At 35.3% G+C, this 24152-nt stretch overlaps 1 protein-coding gene across 1 annotated transcript in view; it reads left to right on the top strand.

Moving 5' to 3' along the window:
• The window catches only part of AKAP6 (A-kinase anchoring protein 6), a 522653-nt gene that overhangs the window by 231570 nt on the left and 266931 nt on the right, over positions 1-24152 (top strand). Inside the window, exons 6-7 of the mRNA XM_074284790.1 lie at positions 14622-14718; positions 16161-16324. Coding sequence (XP_074140891.1) covers positions 14622-14718; positions 16161-16324 — 261 coding nt within the window. The remainder of the gene's footprint in view (positions 1-14621; positions 14719-16160; positions 16325-24152) is intronic.

Raw genomic sequence — 24152 nt, 5'->3', positions numbered from 1 at the left:
CATCCCTCCCTTCCTCAATCCCTCCCTCTCTTCCCCCTTGCCTTCCTCCCTTTCTCTCTCCCTCCCTCCCTCCCTTCCTTCCTTCCTTCCTTCCTTCCTTCCTTCCTTCCTTCCTTCCTTTCTTCCTTCCTTCCTTCCTTCCTTCCTTCCTTCCTTCCTTCCTTCCTTCCTTCCTTCCTTTCTTCCTTCCTTCCTTCCTTCTTTCCTTCCTTCCTTCTTTCCTTCCTTCCTTTTTTCCTTCCTCTTCCTTCCTTCCTCTTCTTTCTTTCCTTCCTTCCTTCCTTTCTGCCTTCCTTCCTTTCTTCATTTCTGCCTTCCTTCCTACCTTCCTTCCTTCTTTCTTTTTCCTTCCTTCTTTCTTTTTCCTTCCTTCCTTCCTTCCTTCCTTCCTTCCTTCCTTCCTTCCTTCCTTCCTTCCTTCCTTCCTTCCTTCCTTCCTTCCTTCCTTCCTTCCTTCCTTCCTTCCTTTCTGCTTTCCTTTCTTCCTTCCTTTGTTCCTTTCTTCCTTCCTTCCCTCCCTCTTTTCTTCCTTTTTTATTTTTCCTTTCTTTCATTTAAAATGTTTTATCAATGTGTTTTGGTTTTGCATTACAAACATTTACAGATCATTTCTACTTCATGAGAACTCTCTTGTAATAAAGAAAAACAATTAAGTAAGACTAATGACTTCATCTGAAAGCGAATACAGCATTCCACATCTGTAGCATCCCTCTCTCTATTATAAATAAATACATTTTCTCATTCCTATCCTCCACCCCATTGAGGGGAAAAAAGAAATTTCTTGTAATAAGAATGTATATTGAATAAAACAAATTTTCCTCACCAATTTATAGAAAATGCATATGTCTTATTCTGTACTCCTGTATCTACCACATCTCTGTAATGGATAACATATTTTATCATTGGTCTTCTTACGATTTTTAAAATTGTTGGTTTTTACATGTTATTATTATTGTATAAACTGTTCTCCTGGATCTGAATATTTCATTCTGGAGTCTATAAGAAGCCCTCATAATTATTTATTTTTATGATAATGATGTTATTTATAAATTATTCTCCCAGTTCTTCTCCACATTGGTTCATATGCCTTTTCGTGACTTTCTGAAATCATCTATATCCTCAATTCTGAAGTGGAATACAATAATATTCCATTATATTCATATACCATATTTTATTTAACCACAAGCATTGATGGGAATCCTCTTTAATTTCTATGTTTTTTTCCTGTTACCACAAAAACAGATGCTATAAATATTTTTTATATGTATGAGACCCTTTCCTCTTTGTTTGATCTCTTTTGAGTATAGGCTTAACTAACCCAGGGACAAACTCAAGGTTTTTTGGTGCAGGCCAGAAAAACATGCATGAACTTTTCTTCATAATTTGGGCACTTATTTTCTCTGTCTTTGTTTACTGTTGCTTGACCAAGTCTACTAATATACATGTGTGTATGTGTGTACATATATATAATATATATATATATATATAATATATATATATATATATATATATATATATATATATATATATATATATATATATATATTTCTCCATTCTTTTTCTCTTCCTGTTCCAAATGTCTCATTCTTCAAGGTTATTGTTCTGCCATTGCCTGAGGGAAAGCTACATTCTAGGCAAGCTGTTCTGTATCTGAGTCAGAGAAAGTGATATATGTTTCTGCCTGAACTGTCTGTCCTGATTATTCTGGGGATTTAAGTGATAGCAATGCCTGTATTCAGAGAGCTTACATTCTCTTGGAAGGATATAGAATGTTCATAAATGAGTAAATACAGAATACGTGACAAAATAATGCCCCGATTACTGGAGTAATCGGGAAAGGCCTCAAGTAGAAGGCAGTACCTTAGCTGTATCACCCCAATTCAACTTAAGATAAGGAAGGGAAGGGACCACCTGAAGGGAAGGACAAAAACAATTCTAGTCATGGGGGACGATTGAGAAAAGATGAGAAAGCAGGAGATGGAACAGGCAGCAAGCCAGCTTGCCTGAAAGGGAGAGTAAGGGAAAGAGAATAATATGAAATAAGGGTAGAAAAGTAGGTAGAGTCAGAGAGTGGAGGGCTCCAAATGCTAAGTTATAGGATTATAATTAAGCCTTGTGTTGTTCAGCGGTTTTAGTCAGTCCAGCGCTTGTAATGCCATTTGGGATTTTCTTTGCTAGCCATTTCCTTCTCCGGGTCATTTTACAGATGAGGAAATTGAGGCAAATAAGGTTACGTGACTTGCCCAGGATTGCACAGCCAGTGATATTGGAAGCCACATTAGAACTCAAGAAGATGAGTCTTCCTGACTCAGTGCTTTACCCATTGTGCCACTTGGCTGCCATGTAGTTTTCCCCAATTACTTTATCCTACACATATAAAAATATCAGTGCAGAGAAGTTAAGTATTCTTTTAAGAGTGATTGAAAGACTTAAAATAAAGCTTGTCGATTCCTCAGAAACACAGTGTGATTAAGATTACAAATTATTTCAAAGGCTGACTTCAAAATGGAAGACAAGGCTATTTTCAAGGTAAATGGTTTCCCTAGCTCTTTACCAACCAGATTGGAAGTGAGAATTCTGGGTTTTGTCTCCCCATCTGATGACAACAGTAACCCTGAGAGTGCTGAAATATAAAGAATTCTGCCTTTGCTCCTTTTGAGGTGTTAATGATGCCATCAGCCCTGGCTTAAGACATAGCAAACCTGGGTTTTTAACTGAGGTGTTAGGAAGGCTAAAAACAAACCTACAGGTTCACATTGTTATTTTAAAATGTGAAGCCTGTATGAATAGTATGTTAATGTTTTGACATCACAAAATTTATTAAGTTTATTTTTAAAGCAGTTTGATTCCCCTCTAAAATGCATGAAGCATGTGGGAGTAGGATTAGTTCTGCCCCAGGCTGCCAAACAAAATTTTAATGGAACTGGAGTCCTCCAGGGATTGTCCCAAATCCACATAATGTTCTTAAGTGCTAATGTTTGCATTGGGGCTGTTACATTAGCAGATGTACGTGTGAATAATATACTTATATCCATCCATCACCCTGGTGACTCCACTTCTGCAGGGGCTGCTCCACATCAATTATTCTACCTTGGGATTACAGTAGAAGATATTTGGTACCTGAACTGGTTGCTTTTTAATCAATGTTGAAACACAGGGGTATAGCAGCAATGAATTTGGGAAGCCAAAATGTTCTATTTAGCCAGAACCTTCCTTTATAGTGTTACATACTTAGTGTGGTCAAACTGTGGAGTTAGCATGAATACTTGTGTCAAAGTAGAGACCATCAGAAATAATAAATAACAGTAAATCTGGAGTGGAGAACAACTGTAAGCATTCAGTACCTCTCCAATTTGTCTTATTCTTGAGTGAGGCTATGAGAAATGGCATCAATTGATAGAGCTCTGGACCTAGAGGGCAGAAGACCCAGGTTCATTCATTCTGACCTCTGACACTTACCAGCTGTGTGACCCTGGGAAAATCATTTAATCCAATTTACCTCAGTTTCTCTCATCTGGAAAATGATTTGGAGAAGGAAATGGAAAACCACTCCAGTATCTTTGTCAAGACAATCCCAAATGGAGTTACAGTCAGCCATGACTGAAAGGACTATACAATAAACTTTAAATTTTTAAGCTTTCACTATCATACCTAGAAGAAATAGTTGGTTTTTGTGTCTGAAAAATAAAATCTTTTTTTTTCAGAACATATGTAGAGTTATAGTAGGAATTGAGCAAATTATTATATGTATAAGACCACGAGTCAAGAAGGTACATATAAATTAGTGACTTGGGCTACCTCAACCAGTGTAGGCTTTACGTGACAATCATTCTTGGATTCTTTAAATAAAAGCCAAGTAGTGATTTTGTAAGAAGTGAACATGCAGAAACAACATAGAGTTGCATTGAAAGCTGACTTTGGAGCTAGAATGACCTGGATTTGAGAGCTGATGCATTTTGCCTTGTGATCATTGGCCAAGTTGCAAGATGCCCCAGAAAATACTCTAGAACTATAAGTGGCAGAGCAAATGGCAATCTGCACTGGTAGAGAAAGTTTCCCCATTTGGAAGTTCTCTGCTTTCCAATTGATTTCCAATGAAATCATAATTTCACTCTGTGGCCATATTTCATGAATATGGCAATTGTTAGATAGTCCACCCTGAGTGAAACTTGTCAGTATTTAGCAGTTGTTTCTAAGATATGACTAAGTATACTAATAATTCCCTTAAAGATGACTGGCAGACTGAAGGTCAGCTAGAGGTGTGTGTGACGGGCGGGGGGGGGGGGAGGAGGAAGAGGAGGCAAGAAATAGGGGATGACTTTGCTTTCATCTGATTTCCACTTACTTACCTGTTCATTTCAGAATATGGATTACGTGTGCTACCTGTGTTCCATAGGTTCCATGTTCTGCATGGAAGAGGCAAAAGGAGGTTAAATATTAAAGCTAACCAGTTAAGCTGCTAGGAGGTAGAACTGTTCTCTTCAAGCCTTTTAAAATAAATTATTCATCTTACCATAAGATAAGAAGCCATAACAAAAGTTAAAAATCTTTTCCCTTGAGATCCTTAAGAAAAGACGCTTTGGGTTGTTGGTGTGAATGTTCTCCTTATGGTAGATGAATGGTCTAGGTGGACTTTAGGAGCTGCTTCCTTTTTGTAAATTCTGTGGCTTCTCTCTACTCTTAGCTTAAACTGATTCATCTATAACTGTATAGCCCTATGATCCTTTCTTCCGTAGTACTTAAGTCATTTCTAAAAATAACTTAGCTCAGTCATTTCTGTGTAAAGATAAGGAAAGTTAGAGCTAGAAGATTAAGGTTACAATCCAAAACCCAAACTATATGGCTTGCAATCCACTTCTTTCCATTGTACAGTGTCCCAAAAGCCTTATTGCTTTTGTAGCTTTCCCTGAATACAAGAGATTCCTATTAGGGAAGATTAAGTTGTTAAATAAGAAAATATTGAATTATATAAAGGTCTTTATATAATGGTTACTGGTTTACCATTTTAGGACCATATTTATGTAAGGGACCAATACTACAAAATAGTCTGTTCTCTGAGGCACAATATCTTTAGTAGCACTCAGGATGGAAATTTCTAGGATATGTGGATAAGAAAAATGGTGAAATAGCTTCTCCCTTATACATCTCTCAAGAAATGAGAGAACAAGGCAGAACATACAGCATCAAGAGGAGTCACAGTGCAGGAGGGCAGCATCGAAGGTTTGGTCAGCACAACAGATGACTTTTAGAATCAGCGAACTTCTGACAGAACATATCTTGTTTTTCTCATCTCTTGTAGACAGGCAAGTCTTTCTTTACCCAGGGTAGTAAAAATCCTTGAACTGGCCCTGTGTGTGAAAGCAAGGTGTCAGCAAGCAGCTTATTCATCATCAGTGTATGATACCATCCCTTTAAAATGACAATGGGAGGAAAAGTTCACCAGTTCAATATGTCTTTCATATTTGGAAGCTCCATAGCCTGACTGATCGCCGCTGGCATCTATCATTAGAAACAGCTAAGATACTGAATTCTGACAGGTGCTTTTTGTATGTCCTTATAGGGAAGAAAAAAAATGAAAGAATTTCTTCATCCCCTCCCACTCCCAGTTAAAAGAAAAAAAAAAGATAGTGACTTTTAAAAAACAAAATTTAAGGAGTAGGGGAAAAAACTAACATTTTTAAGGAAGAAGAAAGGAGCTGGTTTTTCAGGATCTTCCAGTCAACTACAACCACTGAGCATAATAGTTATATGGTGTAAGTAGACTTAATCTTATTGCTCAAAGGCTTCCAGAAGTATTGCAAGGTTGCTGTGTAAAATGGCTAGCATCTTCGTAGATCCTCCTATATAGGAGGAAACCTTTGACAGCCAATTTTATGCTCTAATCCTTTGTACCCAACTGTGTTCCTTTCCTATTACTTTATATATCAGTGTATTCAAATATATTCATATAGTTCCCCAAGGGTAACTCATTTTGAAGCACTAGGTTGTTTTGTTATCAACTGGGCATAGCATTTCTTGGTTTTGTTTTATGTTAATAGGCTTCTGTTCTCCATCTCTCCTCCCACCTGCCAAATTGTCAAGCGCAACAATATGAAATGAGCTGATTATAGTATTGTGTGTGTGTATGTTGTTCAGTCGTGTCTGACTCTTTGTGACCCTATTTGAGGTTTTCTTGGCAAAGCTGTAAAAGTGGATTGCCATTTCTTTTTCCAGCTCATTTTACATACAAGGAAACAGAGGCAAACAAGGTTAAATGATTTGATTGAAAGGATGAATGATTAAATGTCTGTGGTCAGATTTGAACTCAGGAAATTGGATGTTACTGACTTCACAGGTCTCAGCACTTTACTTAGCTGCCCCAAACATATATACATACATATATGTGTATTACATATGTATATGTTATATGTATAAATATATAATCTATATGTATATAGAATGTGTGTATATGTCATATCCACATTTGTTAAGATATATGTGTGTTCCCATATATACACACACATGTCTATATATACACACACATAGAGTAGGGGAGGGTATATATGTGTGTTATGTGTATATTCTACCTACTAAGTGGAGAGCATAATCACAGCACAGCTGAACAGTATAAATACATAGAAGCTCTCATGGAAGCCACACTCAACATCTATACAAACTCATTCCTTTGGGGGGGCACTCATGGCAACATCTATCACCATTTTATCTAGGGGTCAAAGGTTCTAAGCCTGGGATCCGTGAACTTTTTAAAAATTGATAACTGTATTTTAGTATAATTAATTTCCTTTATAATCCTATGTGTTTTATTTTATGGTTTTAAAAACATTATTCTAAGAATAGGCTTCATCAGACTGACAAAAGGCTCTCTGAGACAAAAATAGATTAAGACCTCAGCTAGCCCATCTCTTCCTGATCCTTTCCCTGCTTTTTAAAAGATGCTGTTTAAAATTATCTCCCCAAATTTATTTTTATGGAATTTTCCATGCTAGTGTCCCACATGGCCCAAACCTCCCATATTTATTATGGTGCTTCTTAGAACCAATGGCATGGGAGACCAGAGTGCTTGACCCGTGACAATGCACTTGCTCTAAATTGTCTTGGGAGAATTTTATATATTTTCAGGAAATATTGTGTAAGTTAGAGGATGGCTCTTGAATATAAGGTATTATTGTGTAGCATTAGGGGAAAAGATGTTTTTTATATTGAAAAGCAGAAATTTCTCACATCCTGGTTTTATTCTTGACTATACAGTAAGGCAATCTTTGGGTTCTTTTGAAGTCAGAAATTTTGTTGAAGATCCTAAAGATGGGCCTCCTTAGGGATGCTGCCAAGGAGACCCATTGTGGCTTTCTTGGTTAATATTATTAATGGTTAGTAGGTGCACCTGAAAATCAAGCAATATTGTAACATTTGGGTAATATTTATGTTAAATGGTTCTTTTCCAGGGCATCAAGCTGATCTTTTTCCTAATAGTGAATACTTCATCCTTTCCAATTTTCCCATCAAATGTATCCACGTCATCTTGAGACTGTGCCAGACCCAGCTGCATCTATTCTATACTCTTGGCTTCAATTATATCAAATTACCCAACCTACTCTCAGGTCCTTTAGGTTCTCTTATGCTTTGAGGCACATGCCTGATGCACCTCTTGTGAAGCACATGATTACATACTATTCAACACAAGTCTGTTTTAAGTAAACAGTAAATTAAATATTGTTAGCACCAGGCTAAAGCACCAGTTGTGAGGAAACTTCTAGAAGAGGGTTCATTCCAGGAAATTGTTGGATAAGAGGATTTTTCTTTGAATCTTTTGGGACTATTTTGAGTTCCATCTCAAGCTTTCTCCTTGATCCTCTCCCTTTTCCCCACCATTCTATTTGAGCTATTTTAGATTTAATTTTTTTAAACACTCAAATGCAAAAGTAGATCAAAGACAAAGGACTAAAGTTGGCATTGTTCATATTTAAGCTTGACCAATAAGCTCAGACTTTTTAGTAATTGCCATATTTCCTTTTACCTAGTCATCTGCCTCTATCTGAAAAGAGGGCAGGAGTTAGATGCTCTAAAAATAATCCTCTTTTTAAAAGATTTTTATATATTTCATTTTTAATTTATGGAATAAAACATTTTCATAACAGTATGAAAAGATGATTGCACATGAAACTATAAATCTATTATATATAACTTGCAATTTCTTTTAAATATATTATCATGTAGATTTTTTTCTTTTGTTTTCTTCCCAATTTGACAAGTATAAAGACTTAGGACTTTGGGATAAGAATTCATTATTTGGTAAAAATTGTTGGAAAAACTGGAAAGCAGTATGGCAGAAATTAGCATAGGCCAGTATCTAACACCATTTACCAAGCTAAAGTCAAAATGGATCTATTACTGAGATATTAAAGTGTGACTTCCAAAACAAATTTGAAAAAAAAGCCTCTCTTTTTTGGATACTATCCTTGTAGCCTAGTAAACCTGGTAATGTCCCTCCTTTTTGCTAGTGTTTTGCAAGATTTTTCAGAAATACTTCTGGATGTTCTTTTGAAATGAGAGTATTGAAATGCCCTGAAGACTAACATTCTGTGGGAGAGGGGGAAAGCCTATCTAAAATGACTAAATTCAAAGATCTTCATTCTACAGTTGCCTTTCCCTTGTGCTCTTTTAGGCTTATCAATGGTTTTCTTAAATTGTGGCTCTTAGAACAGAATATAATATTGATCTCTGATGTAAAGCCATTTGATAATCAAAATTCAACCAAACTTCAAACTTAAAACAAATAACTTAAGTTCCCACATCCTCTCCATCTTGACTACATTTGACCCTCTTGCTTCTTTCTCTATGAAATCATACAAGTCAGCTTTAAAATTGTGTTTGAAACCTTCCTGGTACTTTCCCTAATTAATCAGAAGTTGGTCCAAATACACAAATCATTCCAGAATGACCAACATTATCCTCTTTTGCATTCTATGTAGATTTGTTCATTGAAATTCTTCTTATGTTTATTTTCATATTTATGATTTTTATATCTATATTATTTCCCCAGTGTGACTCTACCTACTTTATAAATTATTCAAAAGTCAGGCTACTTTGTTATACATACCGGGCTGTTCAATAAATGCTCATTAGTGATACAATATGTTTACCTAAGGTTTTTGCCAGTGCTATATAGAATATCCTATGCAAGAGCTCAAACGGAAAGAGGATTCTCTATTGGTTTGTTTAGAAATAAGTGCTGCTATTAGCAGATTATATAATACAAATTACATCATACCTTGGAACACAATGAAACTTCCACATTGAAATCTGCAATTATTTAAAATAGATTAATTTAGCTATTCATACTAGGAAAATTAAGTGGATGAAAATGCATAATGTCCAGATGATGACATGGATAGTCAGTTGAGTTAGTCCATCAATATATCTTAGAGGGGGTAAGACAGCTAATCAATAAGCTTGGTCCAAGTCTGAATAGGAGAAAGAATCAGAAAAAAAACAAGAAGAAATTTCAGAGTCCATCCTGATCAGAACAGGAAATCATTCTGTACTATACCTGACTCATGGTCAGTAGACCTGACCATGAAGTTCAGACTTTCTAATAACTGCCATATTACCTTCCAGCTACTGAACTGCCTATTGATAAAAGAGGCCAGTGGTACAAAAGTACTTCCAGTAATGGAAAGTGACTCTCACTACCTTCTGAGGCATTCCATTCTTCTTTTGCAGGATAACTGACCTCAAACCTAAATTTGACTTTTTTTTTTTTGGCTACTCATTGCTTTGGAGTTCAGTTTTGTGGGACAAACCAGAACCAACCTATTCCCTTGTCAGTGTGACAGGTTTCCAATATTTAAATGCCATGCCTTGTTTTCTCTTTTCCAAGCTAAAATAGACTCCAATTCAATGTAACAAACATTTATTAAGTACCTACTATGTGCCAGGCCCTGTCCTAGGTTCTGGAAGATAAAGATATAAATAAAATTGTCCCTGTATCTTAGGAACTTGCATTATATGGGAGAAAACAATTTATTCTTCATATTGTATGAGCTCAAAGATATTTATAATCCCAATTGATCTCTGGATGCTCTTCAGTTTATTGATATCCTTCCTAAATTGTGGGTCTTAGAAAAGAACACATCACTCCAGCTGAGACCTGATTAGGGCACAAAATACAGCAGGATCATCATTTCTCTAGCTCTGAATACTATGTTTCTTTTAATTCTGATAAAGATAACATTAACTTTCTCAATTGTTCTATTCAATTCCATAAATACATATTAATGTTTATTGTATGCCAGACACTGTATTAGGCACTGAGAATACCAACCCAAAAAGGAAATAATTCCAGACCTCAAGGAGCTCATATTCCCTTGATAACTGCATAAAACACAATTCACTTATATTGAATTTGTAATCCATAGAAACACTTAAATCTTTCTTCTAGTGCTTTCTAATACTTATTACAGAATCTGGCATAGAGTAAGTGCTTAGTAAGTGTTTGTTTTTTTCTCAAGAATTACTTTATGTACATGTCTCTTCCATCTTATGTTTTAGAACTTGAATTTATGAACCTGCTTTATACTTGGTTTATTTTAAATTTTTTTTTTACTTTATATTTATCCCTATTACGTATCATCTTGATTCTGTCCATTGTTTTGAATTGCCAGGATCTTTTTGAATCCTAAGTCCATAGACAGTGTGTTTGTTATCCCTTTAGACTTTGTTTCATCTTCAGATTTAGAAACAACTGTTACCTCTGTCTTTATCAAAGTCATTGACATCATTGTTGCCATTGGCATTCAACATAGGGCCAAACATAGATAATCCAAGTGTGCCTTCCTCTGGAGACACCTTTCTAAGCTAATGGTAAGCCAATTAATGAATACTCTTTGGAGCTGGCCATTCAGTACTATTCTAGTGTGCATCTCTTTGTCCACAAGTATGGTATAGTACAATGAGTCATAATTTTTCTATAATATAGGCATATCGTATTTACAGCTTCCTTCCAGATTTACCAGCAAGGTAGTAAAAAAAAGAAGGAAGGAAGAAAGAAAGGAAGGGAAAGAAAGAAGAGAGAAGGAAGGAAGGAAGGAAGGAAGGAAGGAAGGAAGGAAGGAAGGAAGGAAGGAAGGAAGGAAGGAAGGAAGGGAGGGAGGGAGGGAGGGAGGGAGGGAGGGAGGGAGGGAGGGAGGGAAAGAAAAAAGAAGAAGGGAGGGAGAAAGGAATGCAGGCAGCCTGTTTCAATATCCTTGGTGATGTTAGTTTGGCTCCTTGTGATTGAAACTTCTGTTTCTAGATTCTCACTGACTATCCCTTTCCTAATTCAAATTTTAGTCAAGCTCTAGATTCTTTCGATGATTTCCTTAACTTTCCTTTTTTAGAAAATGGAAACAATATTTTTCCTTCTCCAATCCAGAAGTACCTCCCTTGTTCTCTCTGATCCTTTGAATATCTTTGACCATGAATCATTAAGAATTTTCTTTTACTAATTCTTTCAGTACTGGAGGTTATAGTTTTGCTTGTCATAGCATTTGAAGCCATCAAGGGTAGAACTAGGTACTTTCTATCTTCTGCATTTATCTTCAGAGTTGGGTTTTTAATATCCAATTTTCTTAAATCTTTTTAGTACCAAAATTATTGTTCTAGAGAGAGATTAGAGAAACAAGGTAAGACTTGAACACTTCTTCCTTCTTTCAATTAATGAGTTACCTAATTGCTCGATCCAGCTATGGACCAGTTTTCTCCAGGCTGAACATCCTCAGTTCATATCAATGTTACAAGTAATTATTAAGTACCCACTCTCTTCAGACTCGACTCTAAATTCTGGATACAGCTACTTTTTGTTTCAAATGAGGATTGTTGGGCCATCTCTTGTGGATTCTCCTCTTTCCCCCACGATGACTTTTTGGGAAAAAAAAAAACCCTTTCTAAAATAATGATCTAAAAAAAGCCATCTTATTCTGTATCACCTTTGGGAAATTGCATAATACCTTCATTAATCTCTAGCTACTCTCTGCTGAAAAAGTACATCCTTTCTATACCAATATTATCCAAATAACTCAATTAATCATTTAATAAACCTTTATTAAGTACCTACTAAGTGTAAGATACTATGCTAAATTCTAGGGATATAAAACCAGAAAAATATAAACCTTGCTATCAAGGAACTTATAATCTAATGGGGGGAATAGAATGTATGTAAATATATTTAAAAGGTCAGATATAGATTAAGAAGAAAATAATGGGGATTATAATAGAGTTAAGAAAGATTAGGGAAGGTTTCATGTAGAAGGTGGGATGTTAGTTGGGATTTAAAGGAAGCCAGGAGGGTCAGTAGTAAACATTTAGCTAAAAAACCTGGAGACAAGAAATGGAATATCCAGGTGATTTTTATATTGGTGCAAATATGGATTTTTTAATCTAAATCTAGAATTTAAATTACAAGTGACCCTAAAGACTATGGAAAGATGTATGTTGAGTGCAATTCAACTTCAGTTTGTTACCATGAATGATTTGATTTTAAAATCATGGAAAACATCACCTCCAAAAGAAGTTGAGTTAATCATATGGCAAAAATGAGAGATGATACGTGGATAGCTAACAGAGAGGAATCAAAGTACTCATTGTCTTACAAGAATCAGCAGACAACATGAGAAGAAGGTGGGAAAGAATTGCACAGGATGAGAAGACACTGAGAGGACATAAATTGAGTTGAAGGAAAAAGTATCTATGCCAGTGACTTCAAGGATCAATTTCAATAATCAAAATATAAAGACTTTGAAGGAGCATAATTAGAAATACCAAAAGATTAGTGACACTTTGAAAGTTGTTCATTGAAAAATCAAAATTAAATGTCTAAAGGTCAGTCCCTAGGATAGTCTTGGCTGGTTAAATTAAGGACCATACTCTTAATTAGAAAACGATCTATTTCAAAGGCTAATTATAGTATAGAATCATAGATTAAGAGATAGAGCAGACTTTGGAGGGCTAACCCTTGACTTTACAGATAAAGAAATTGGGAAAAAGTTTAAATGACTTGCTAGAGTCATACATACCCAGTTAGTATATGAGGTAAGACTTAAACTCCGGTCTTCCTAATTCCATTGTATATTGCCTCCATTGCAATCCATCCTGCTGCCATCAATGACAAATCCCATGATTCAACATTTGGAAGTTTCACCTGTTCTCATCGACATTCTAAGAGTGGGAAAAAAAGAGAAAAATTAAATTGCTGTGCTTTCAAGGGACCTTAAGAACATGGGGCTTTGACTTCTAGGATAGAGATACTCTTCCTCAATGATCTTTATATTACATTATTACTCTTCCTCAATGATCTTTATATTGCATTATTTTTTATGGGCAATTAGCTTGATTGTTGACACATGATGGGAAATGTCACTAACATGGATGTCATCATACCATCCATATTGTATCACTGTAAGTTATGTGATATTTTAAAGAAAAACTTTTTTGGTTTTGGTCTGGATCTGTGATTTATATGGTATAAGAAACTTCCCTTTCCAAATGGGGATCGAGAACAATTCTGCAACATATTAATTTAGAGATTAGCTTGGGGGCATAGAGATATTAATTACTTGTTCATCAAACTGATTATGTATCTGAACCCAGATATTCCTGAATCAAAGACCAGCCCTTCATCCAGTATACTGTGCTTCTTCTTGTTGTTGTTGTTAATTGTCTCACTCTTAATGACCACATTTTGGGTTTTCTTGACAAAAAAAACTGGAGTGATTTGCCATTTCCTTCTTCAACACATTTTACAGATGAAGAAACGGGCAAACAGCGTGAAGTGACTTACCTAGGGTCACACAACAATATGTGTCTAAGACCAGATTTGAACTCAGGTTTTCCTGACTTCAAGTCTGACCCTCTGTCAACTCTGTTATTACCTAGATACCCACTATTGCATGCTTATCAATTTTGAAATAATAATAAAAATTTGAAAAATATTTGACTTAAGTTTTAATAAGATGTCTAAAAACTCCATGTCTGTCTGACTGTGTATGTGTGTGTGTGTGTGTGGGGGAGAGACAGAGAAAAATGCAGACCTCTACCATATTAATGGATTTATATATGTGCACATAAGGCTAATATATTTTATGCTGCCAATTTTTTATGGTTTCATAAATACTGCTATCACCAACATTAGAAAAAAACCTGAAGAAAAAGAGCTCATATGTTCTGGTATAAATTCAGTGTATTTTATAGAATACTGCTACTCTTGATATAGCCTACGGGATGTGACTTTTCATAAAAACCTAATGAATTTCTAGATTTGTCAGCTGTTTCACACAGATGCACTTTACTAATCTAATGGAAATGTTTTGAGCCCAGATCCCAAATATCAATAGCTTTTATTATTGCAAATTAGTTTGTCTATTGGGTAAATTGGGCTATAGTTCTTAATAAAAAGTAGCAAGTCATTTTGTATGTGTACTTTCTAGTTAACGTGTACTTTGGTACTTTCTACTTGTATATAGAAGCACATATATATTTACATGTATGCTCATATATAATATAATGTTAAATATCATGTGTTATATATACATATACACAAATATAAATACATAAATGTATTTTAAATTTTTCCCCTTTTTCTTTTGCAGAGTTTTAAATTGAATGTAGACAGTCATTGTGCTCTAAAAGAAGCTGTGGTGGAAGAAGGGCAGCAACTTCTGGAGCTTATTGTATCTCACAAATCAGGTAAATCCTCCTGAAATATTGCAAGTCTTTATGTCTCCAGACTATTAAAGAATGAAGAAGCATTGCTGTAAATTACTGCATATATTCACTTCCTTATGTATTATTAATATTTACATTATCAGATTGACCTTCAAGATTTATAAATGTTTCATATACTGCATACAATGCTGAGATACTTATAAAATGAAATACTGCCTCCAAATAGTCTGTTCATTTTATTTTGGTCTTGCTGTTCAGCTGAGTTTCAGTGGAAATCACATCACTGAAAACTTCACGTTGACACAGTCTTTGATGTAGAAGCTTTGGAAATAACATTAAGATAATGAATGAGGATTGCACATATGGATATTGATGCATATGCATTAGTATACTTATAGATATATCTTTAGATATAAGGGAGAGGGTATAGAAATAGCTGGATGTTTCTATGCCTAGCCATACACATAATTTTTTTTTAATGTTCTGCTCTGGTAATTGCATCAGTAGGTTTTCTGGTCCTTAAACTAATTCCTTCCCCATTATTAATGCATTTATGAGGAACATATTATAAATTAAAAATAGTTTTGTCATTTGGTTATGCTTATCCTTGTATGCAACAGCCTCAAGTTGGGATGAATTACAATTTAGCTGGTATCTTTAGGGCTTACCATGACCAGTTTTAACGAGAATTTTTAATCAGATGTGCCAGTGAGAAAGCTTGCTGTCTGAATTCTGGTGTATTTACTATGCTTTCTATCAGAACTGCTTTGCCTCTTCCTGTTCATTTCTCTGGTTATTTTTATTTCAAGTACAGAATCTCTACACAAATGTACATGGGGTCTTGTCATTTAGAAACAGAAATCATTCAGTTACTAAGTATTTAATCATGATTTTGTCCAACATTTTGTTGTTCAATTGTTTCAGTCATGTCCAACTCTTGATGAGCCCATTTGGGGTTTTCTTGGCAAAAATACTGGAGCGATTTACCATTTTCTCCTCCAGCTCATTTTGCAGATGAGGAAACTGAGGCAAACAGGATTAAGTAACTTTCTCAAGGTCACACAGCTTAAAAGTGTTTCCCACCAGATTTGAACCTAAGAAGAAGAGTCTCCTGAACTCCCAGCTATTGTGGTATATCCACTGAACCATCTGGCTGCCCCTTGTCCAACATATATCTTCCACAAAGCACAAACAGAATTTTAAACCACGACTTCGTGTGGTTGATTAGCAGATCTAGATGCCCTTTGACTTTGACTTCGCCCTGCTGGGAATGTGAATGCAAGAATTTCTAGTCTATCTTGAGTGACAAATAAGAATAGAATAGGGGGGTGCCAAGGTGCTTTTATGAAAATTGTTTTAAATTTCCATCTATTCTCCTCCCCACCAAGTAAAGAACAGTATCTAAAGATGCAATCAAACCCACAACTTTTGCCTTTTTTTTTTCTCCCTTCATTTTTGAGAAGGACTGAAGGACATGCTGCAGATGATTGCAAGTCAATGGAAAGAACTACAGAGACAAATCAAACGCCAACACAGCTGGATTCTTAGGGCTCTGGATATCATCAAAGCAGAGATCCTGGCTACTGATGTGTCTGCAGAGGAGGAGGAAGGGACTGGAAGCCCCAAGGTAAGTGGCTTGAAGTTTGCCGTATTTCCTCTTATTCCTCTCTTCTTTTGAACTAGGCACCACTGAAGTTTTCTTTCCACCCCTAAGGCTTTTCATTTCTACTGGGTAAACTTTTTTCTATATAAACAAAATGATATGGCTTACTCTGAAACAATAAAAAAAAAAAAAAAAAAAGCTTACAACTTTTAAGTTTCTCAGGAAGATGTCTTTCAGTGTATGGGGAGGGGGATGAATTAGAGTTGGAAGGAAGGGGACATAAAGCATTTAGTAAACAAAACATAAAGCATCTTTAGCATGAATAATCAGAATGGTTTTAAATTGTTTTGTTGCAACTATAAATCACTATAATCAGTGCAATCACTCAGCTCTGACATCCATTAGCCGCTTGGTTACAGCAAATTAACAAAGAAGAGAGAAAGTGATTCATTATCTCATTCCTGTTAATGACTATCAGATGCATTGCCTAATTAGGGGATGGTCATTGTAGTGGGAAGAAGGTCATATGCTTTGCTAACAAATCTTTTTGCTCAGAGTGTAAGTTCTCCATAATGGTGGATGCATGGAATACAACAAGTCCTTTAAAAAATATCTCTTTGCTTGTTTTGGGTTTCCATTTTGCATTTACTAAAGACCATTGAAACTTTGAGCTGGGATTTCAGTGTTGTGGCTTCTTACCTAGAACTACTCCATTTGGGAGTAGAGGTCTTTATCCAAATGATGAAAAATATGATTTTATTCCACATTTACTTCATGGAATCTTTTTCTTTTTCCGCCGTTAGTCTGACATAAGCAAAAACAGAAAACCAGTCTGCTAACACACTCGGCACGTGAAGCTTATTGTTACTTGGGGGAATTCATGGTTTCTATTCCTGGAATTGGCAAAGCAATTAAATCATCATCAAATAACATTTATTCAGCACCCATGTGTGGATTGGCACTGTGCTAAATGTTAGACAGAGTAAGTTAAACAGATATTCTTGGAACTCATTCTTAAATGCAGACAGACTTACTAACAAACAACTCTACAACAGGGAGACCACCATGGCAAGGGCGCAGGCTGAATCATATTAACATAATTCATAAGCTTAAGGATTTATCAGTTTCAGAAGTGGAACAACTAAGATGTTGGCTGGAATTAGGGGAGAGGTAAAATCATGGTTTCTGTTTAACATGGGAAAAGTACTATGGAAAGGACTGATTTGGGGCAAATATTTGAAAGAGAAAAGAGAATTAATACATGTGACGTCCAAATAGGGATATTCTAGGAATTGTCATAAGATCAGGTCTTGGTTCCACTTTACTAAAAGGAATAGTGTTTTTTAATATAGAACTAGATCAAGTTTAAGGAGCAGGATAAAGAGGAAGCCTCTAAATAAGATGACGGGATGCCAGACCATTGGTATAGGCATGAGATCTGAGTAGAGATGAAAGGCACAGCTTGAAAATACTCAGGAAGATTTGACAACAGGTTATAGGTACAAAGAAAAATTATTAGGATTCAAAAAAGATTCCTAGATTTCCTAGTTGGGAAAATGTAAGTTGATGGTATTAACAAAAACAATAAAGAAATTGATTAGATAGCTAGACTTCTTAAACTTTTTTTTTTTGGTAACCCCTTTTTGCTGGAGAAATTTTTATGTGACCCTGGGTATATAAGTATAAACAGATATGCAAATCAAACATTTACTGATAATAAACCATAATTTTGCAATCCTGACATTCAGTTATGAGACCCTATGTGGCGTATTGAACAAAGAACCTAGGAAGTAGAAGAATTTTGTGAGAGAAATAAGCAGCTCTAGTTACAACTTATAAGTTGCACAAATGGGACATTTCATCCAAATAGGAAAGAATACAACATGCTGTCCAGTTGAAACACTGGACAGATAAAATTACATTACATCACCTTGATATCTGAAGCCTTAGAATCATCCTCATCTGAAGGCAAAATTGACAATAAAAGATGAAAAAAAAATGATGATTATAATTTTAATAGGACCTTAGAATTTGGGTGGAAGATCTAGGATCATAGAATCTGAGTTGAAAATTAACCAACCATACCTTAACAACAATCTTCTTTGTAATCTCTGTTCCCAAATGGCTATCTAGTCTTTTCTTAAAGACATTTTCTGAGGGGGACTTCACCATTTTCCAAGGTAGTCCCTTCTGTTTTTAATAGTTCTAGTTATTAGATAATTTTCCCTTTTATCAAGCCTAAATTTGCTTCTTTGTGACTTAAACTTATAACACTAATGTATATTTATATGGGAAGCTGTCATCTAAGCAACTTTGAACATCAGAAACTATGATATAAAAATAAATTACTATCTCTTTCCCTAACATTTATTCTTCCTGCCTGAAGGAATAGATCATTTTAAACTATGCAAAAGATTTTAGAAGCTAAGTGATGACAGTGGTGACATTGTCTTTAGGGGCCTAGGGAAAAATGCATACTCTGACCTATTGACCTAAGTCATTCACTTGATGTGATGTGATAGTACATCCCTATTTCATATATTTTTTTCTTCTTCCTGTTACACCATAGCATAAGCTTAATTTTGTGCTTTATCTCATTTAAAAAAAGAGTGAACATCTTATGATTTTCCCAGATTCAAACAACAATATTTTGTAAAATTGACAAATACTATGTTATAAAAATTATAGCATCATTGTTTTCTATAGAGTTGTTAAGCAAAAAGAGAATCAGAATCTCCCTTAAGTCTCATGACATTTCTGTGAAGCACTAAATATGGGTGAGAATAATCTCTCCCTTCAGAGATAAAGACTATGTGTGAGACATAAACAAGCTTGTACTTAGCACCTTCCACATAATAACCAAAAAATTTTTTTAAGGTACAGATATCATGATATCACTTCCCTGCTCAAAGAAATTTGAAATAGCTTCCTATTGTCTCTAGGACAAAATTGAAACTCTTCTTCATACAATCTGAGCTATGTTTCCAGAACTTTTATATTAATGTCCTTGATACTTTTCTCATTCTAATCAAATTTGTCTACTGACTGCTTCACTTGGTGTTCCATTTCCCTTTGCTTAGGCATTTGGGTCTCAGGACTAGAATGTACTCTGCTTATTTCTTCTTCTTGTATTTTTCTTCATTCAGAGATTAGCTCATTTGTTACCTCTTATATGAAGTTTTCCCCAATTTCCCTTGTTGTGATTACTCTTTCCTTTAAATGAGCTTTTATTTATTTATCTATAAATAACTTTTATTTCCCTAACAGAATATATGGGCAGCTAGATGGCTATAGTATATAGACTGCCTGACCCAGAGTCTGGAAAACTCCTCTTTCTGAGACCAAATCCAGCCTGAGACACTTACTAGCAAAGTGACCCTAGGCAAGTCACTTAACCCTGATTGTCTCAATTTCCTCATCTGTAAATTGATCTGGAGAAGAAGATGGCAAACCATTGCCAAGAGTCAGACATGACTGAAACAACTACAAAACAGAATCCAAGCTTAACAAGGGCAGAGGCTATTTATTTTGTGCTTTTTTGGCCAAGGATTTATGGTTAAGTGACCTGAATATGAAATATTTAATAAATGTTGAGTTAAACTGAACTGAAAACACTTAAGCTAGCAGAGTCAAAACATGAGTTCATGTCTTTTAATTCTCAACCAATATTCTTTTTAGTAAATTTTGTTGTTCAGTTGTTTTTATTTTTCAGTTATTTGCAACTCTTTGTAACCTTTTTTCTTTTGTGCTTTTTTTGGCAAAGATACAGAAATGATTTGTCATTTCCTTCTCTAGTTCAGTTTATAGATGAGGAAACTGAATGCCCAGAGTCACACAGCTAGAACATGTCTGATGTTAGATTTGAACTCACATTTTCCTGTTTCTAGGTCCAGCACTCTATCCACTGCACCACCCAGCCTCCCTTCTGGTAGACTTTTAAGTCCGAACTAATTGACTCACCTATGTTTGATGCTCTCATTCCACTTCTACTTCTTCAAATCCCTTGTTTCCTTTTGAAATCTGTTCAGTCACTACCTTGTACATGAAGCCATTCCTAATTTTCCCATTTACTAATGTTGCCTCTTCTCCATTTACCTATATTACACACACACACACACACACACACACACACACACACACATTCCAATTTATCTCTCCAACAGAATGTAAGCTCTTTGAGAACAGTTACTGTTTCCATTTTATCTTTGTATCTTTGATATCTAACACAGTATTTGGTACACAATCAGCTTTTAATAAATACTTCAATAAGTTCAAACAAATAAACCAAAATTGACCTTTCATAATTTAATAGAGGTCAGTAAGGAAACTGGAATTATTTGAGTAGGTTTTAACAATCCAGGAATAAGTAGCAATTATGGCATGATGGAAAGAAATCAGTTTGGGAGTCCGATGATTTGGTCTAAAGTCTTGGCTTGACCATTTACTACCTGAGTCACTATGAATGGCTCACATAACCTCAGTTTACTTGGTTGTAAAATGAGTTGGGCAAAGTAGGTGGAGGACATCCTTCCAGCTCCAATTCCTGTGAATAGTGACCTGAACAGAAAAATTTTCCTTTCAGCCTTAACCAGAAGATTCCCAGTAACTACTGGTTTTTTGAACAACGCTCATAATTTTAATATACAATTTTCATTGTCACATACAGTGAAAATAAACTTAAGATCATGTATTGTTTCTGTGGGATAATTTCTCCTTATATACATTACTTAAGTGGTCATTAATCTCTTCTTAAAAAGAAGTCCACATTTCCTTAAATGGAGCTTTTAAAAAGGGGCCATCAGGTATTTTCTTATTGCAACAACAACTCTTCTGGCTATTACTAACTTCAAGACTTTTACTATATGATATGACCTTGTAATAGGTCATGTGGAAAGAGTGCCATAAAATACATCTCGAAACACAGTTATGATCACCTATTTCATCTAGGAACTGAAAGAGTAACTAAAATTAAAACATAATAGGAAAGATAACTCTAGAATTCATCTTAAGTTTACTTCAGAAGCTATTGGGAACCTGAGAAGCATAATAGAAAATCTAAAGAATATATCTAGGGGGTATTTTTCTTTTTTACCTCGTTTGAGAGACTGTAGAAAAGGACTTGGTCTTAGAAATCTTGTAAAGAAATAGAATGGGAGGAAATTCAAAGACTCGAGGAAACTTTTCCCCCAGGACCCTGTAGCATACCTTATTTGTTGTATTTCATTTTTTAAAAAGTGTTTTCCCAGGACTATGGAGTCTTTTATACATGGAAGTGGAGAAACAGAAAAAAAAAAAGAATTCAACAGATCTAGAAATATAGCTTCAGCACTCACATTCAGGAATGGAGAATGCTTGTAATTATACACTGTATTTTATGGCAAGTTTTGTGATAGTTTATCATCTGAAATAAGATTTTCAGTATCTTTAAATTTTGAACACCAGAAAGGACCAGAGGGATTTCAAGACACAATATATACCTAACCCCTAAGAAACAGTACCTTCTTTTCTTGACCTTTCATGGTGAAAACAAAAACTGAAAGCTGAAAGGAATACTTAAACTTTGCTTAGTGACAGAACATTCAGGTCTCTCACTTGTAACCAGAACATTCCAGGTAATTGTTGGTTTTCCAAACAAGGTTCATCACAGAAAAGCCTCAAAAGTGAAAGCAGTGAAAGATTTATACTTTCTGTGAAAACAGATATACATATGGATATATTTACATTTTAAACAAACACATATGTATATATTTAAACATAACACACGTGCACATCCTATAAGTACAGGTATGTATTCCTCTGTATCTGCACACATGCGTTTTTACATGTGTATGTGTATGCACATGTGCATATGTGTAAAATCTACATTGAGCCACCTTTGCTTTGGCATCTAAGAATCAAGGTCAGGACTTTTCCAAATAATGTCACCAAACTCCATATTGCTTTGCATACAGTGATTCTCTATAATCTCCAAAATCTAGTATAAAATTCTCTGGCATTCTTACTTCCCTTCTGCTTTCCCCCCACTTGACAATATTCTTATACTTCACACACCTTCAAAAAATCTGCGGTTGGTTAGTGACAGGTTAGGTTAGCCTCCTAGGGGGAAAAAAAAACAAAACAACAACAACTCCATCTATTAATTTTCACTGGCTCTTTCCCCTACTTGGAAGGTTCTTCCTCCTTACATTTTTACCACTTAATTTTCCTGTTTTCCTTCAAGTCCCAGCTAAAATTCCACTTTTTACAAGAATCCTTTCTTCTTAATGTTAGTGTCTTCCCTCTGATGATCATTTCTAATTAACCATCTATTTATATCTATCTATCTCTTTCTATCTGAATGTCTGTATCTTGTTTGCAAATAGTTTTTTTTTTCCTATTGTTCTCCCTTTCAGATTTGTGAGCTCTTTGAGAACAGATATTGGTTTTTTTGCCCTTCTTTGTGCTTAGCAGAGTGGCTGGCACATAGTAGGTACTTGGTAAGTACTTATTGATTGACCTATTATGCCACAAACAGTAAGTGATTCTTCTTTGAGTTAGAAACTGATCAGATTCTATGAAAAAGAACACTTTAAGTTTATATTACGGAATTCAGCAAGCAAGTTAGGAAATGACAGGATAGTCTTAACCTTGCAACTACCTTGCTGGAAGGAAATTAGTAGACAGATAGACTGCCAGTCAGAGTTCTGAAATCCTTTCTTGTGACCTGCTTCCATTTATGGTCTTTCAAACCACCATACCCATTGGCACAGAGAAACGCATATACATGTACATATACATATTTGAATCACTTTTATTTTTTCCTATGGGCAAGGTAAAGTAACCACTTTTTTTGTGCAAAAAGAAAAAAAAAAGTCACAAGACCCTTACAAGACAAGGGTACAAATAGTGAGAAGGCACTGGAGTTAAAACTTAAGATTAAATTGCAACTAAAAAGGGTAGCAAGGAAGAAGAGACTCAAAGGTATTGCCATTATTTATTTAAGGCTGACAGTGTGCTAGTTCAAAACATGAAGTAAGGTATCCTTCCTGCCCAGGCATCTTATCACTTAAATGTAAGCACACCATGTAACATTTTGTCTAATGTATGTTAGGGTATCTTAGATCTAGCATAATAGATCACCCAAGATTCTGATCATCTTAATTAGGATGTTGGCAGATTGAAATGGAATAGAGTTCTCTATGCAAGCAAATGCATTCCAAATTCTATTCGACTCCCCAAAGAAACCTTTCTAAAAGGCAGAACCTAATACAATAGTGATTACTCTTTTCCTACTGAACTATGTAAACACAGCACTGAATTAAATGGTCAGGTAGCAGGGGATGCCTATTTCTGTCTTTTGTAGATTCTGTACCAGTTCTTGGGAGTTTTTCTTCTCTCGTCCTCTGAGAAAAGCAACTTTTCTTGAAAAAGAGTTTTTAGGAGATAGAAACTAAAGTGAATTAAGACTGGGAATATCAGTTGTGGTAACTAAATCATGGGGACACACACACATGCTGAAAGAACATGCTAGTCCCTCTAGTCTCCTTGAGGCAACATTGAATTAGCATGTCATCACATATGGTGGATGGATCCAAGATGAAGATGGAGAAAGATAGATTTTTTTCCCCTTAGTCTATCAATGTGACAAGGTATTTGAGATCATTGAGGAAATGGGAAATGATAATAGGAAGGAAAGCTAATAGTAGGCCCTGATATAGACCCTAGTATTTCCTGATTGTTGAGTCCAGACTGCTATTGCTGGAAGCCTTAAGGATAATATTTGGCACAGCAAGACTATGTGAATGAATTCCATTGGTGCTTTTAATCAATACCAAGAAATGTCAATTACGTGAGTAGGTAGTTTACTTTTTCT

This window comes from Sminthopsis crassicaudata, chromosome 2 (assembly GCF_048593235.1).
Source record: "Sminthopsis crassicaudata isolate SCR6 chromosome 2, ASM4859323v1, whole genome shotgun sequence".
Classification (NCBI taxonomy): Eukaryota; Metazoa; Chordata; class Mammalia; order Dasyuromorphia; family Dasyuridae; genus Sminthopsis; species Sminthopsis crassicaudata.
Note: the sequence above shows the minus strand (reverse complement) of the source record. Positions and strands in the feature narration are given on the sequence as shown.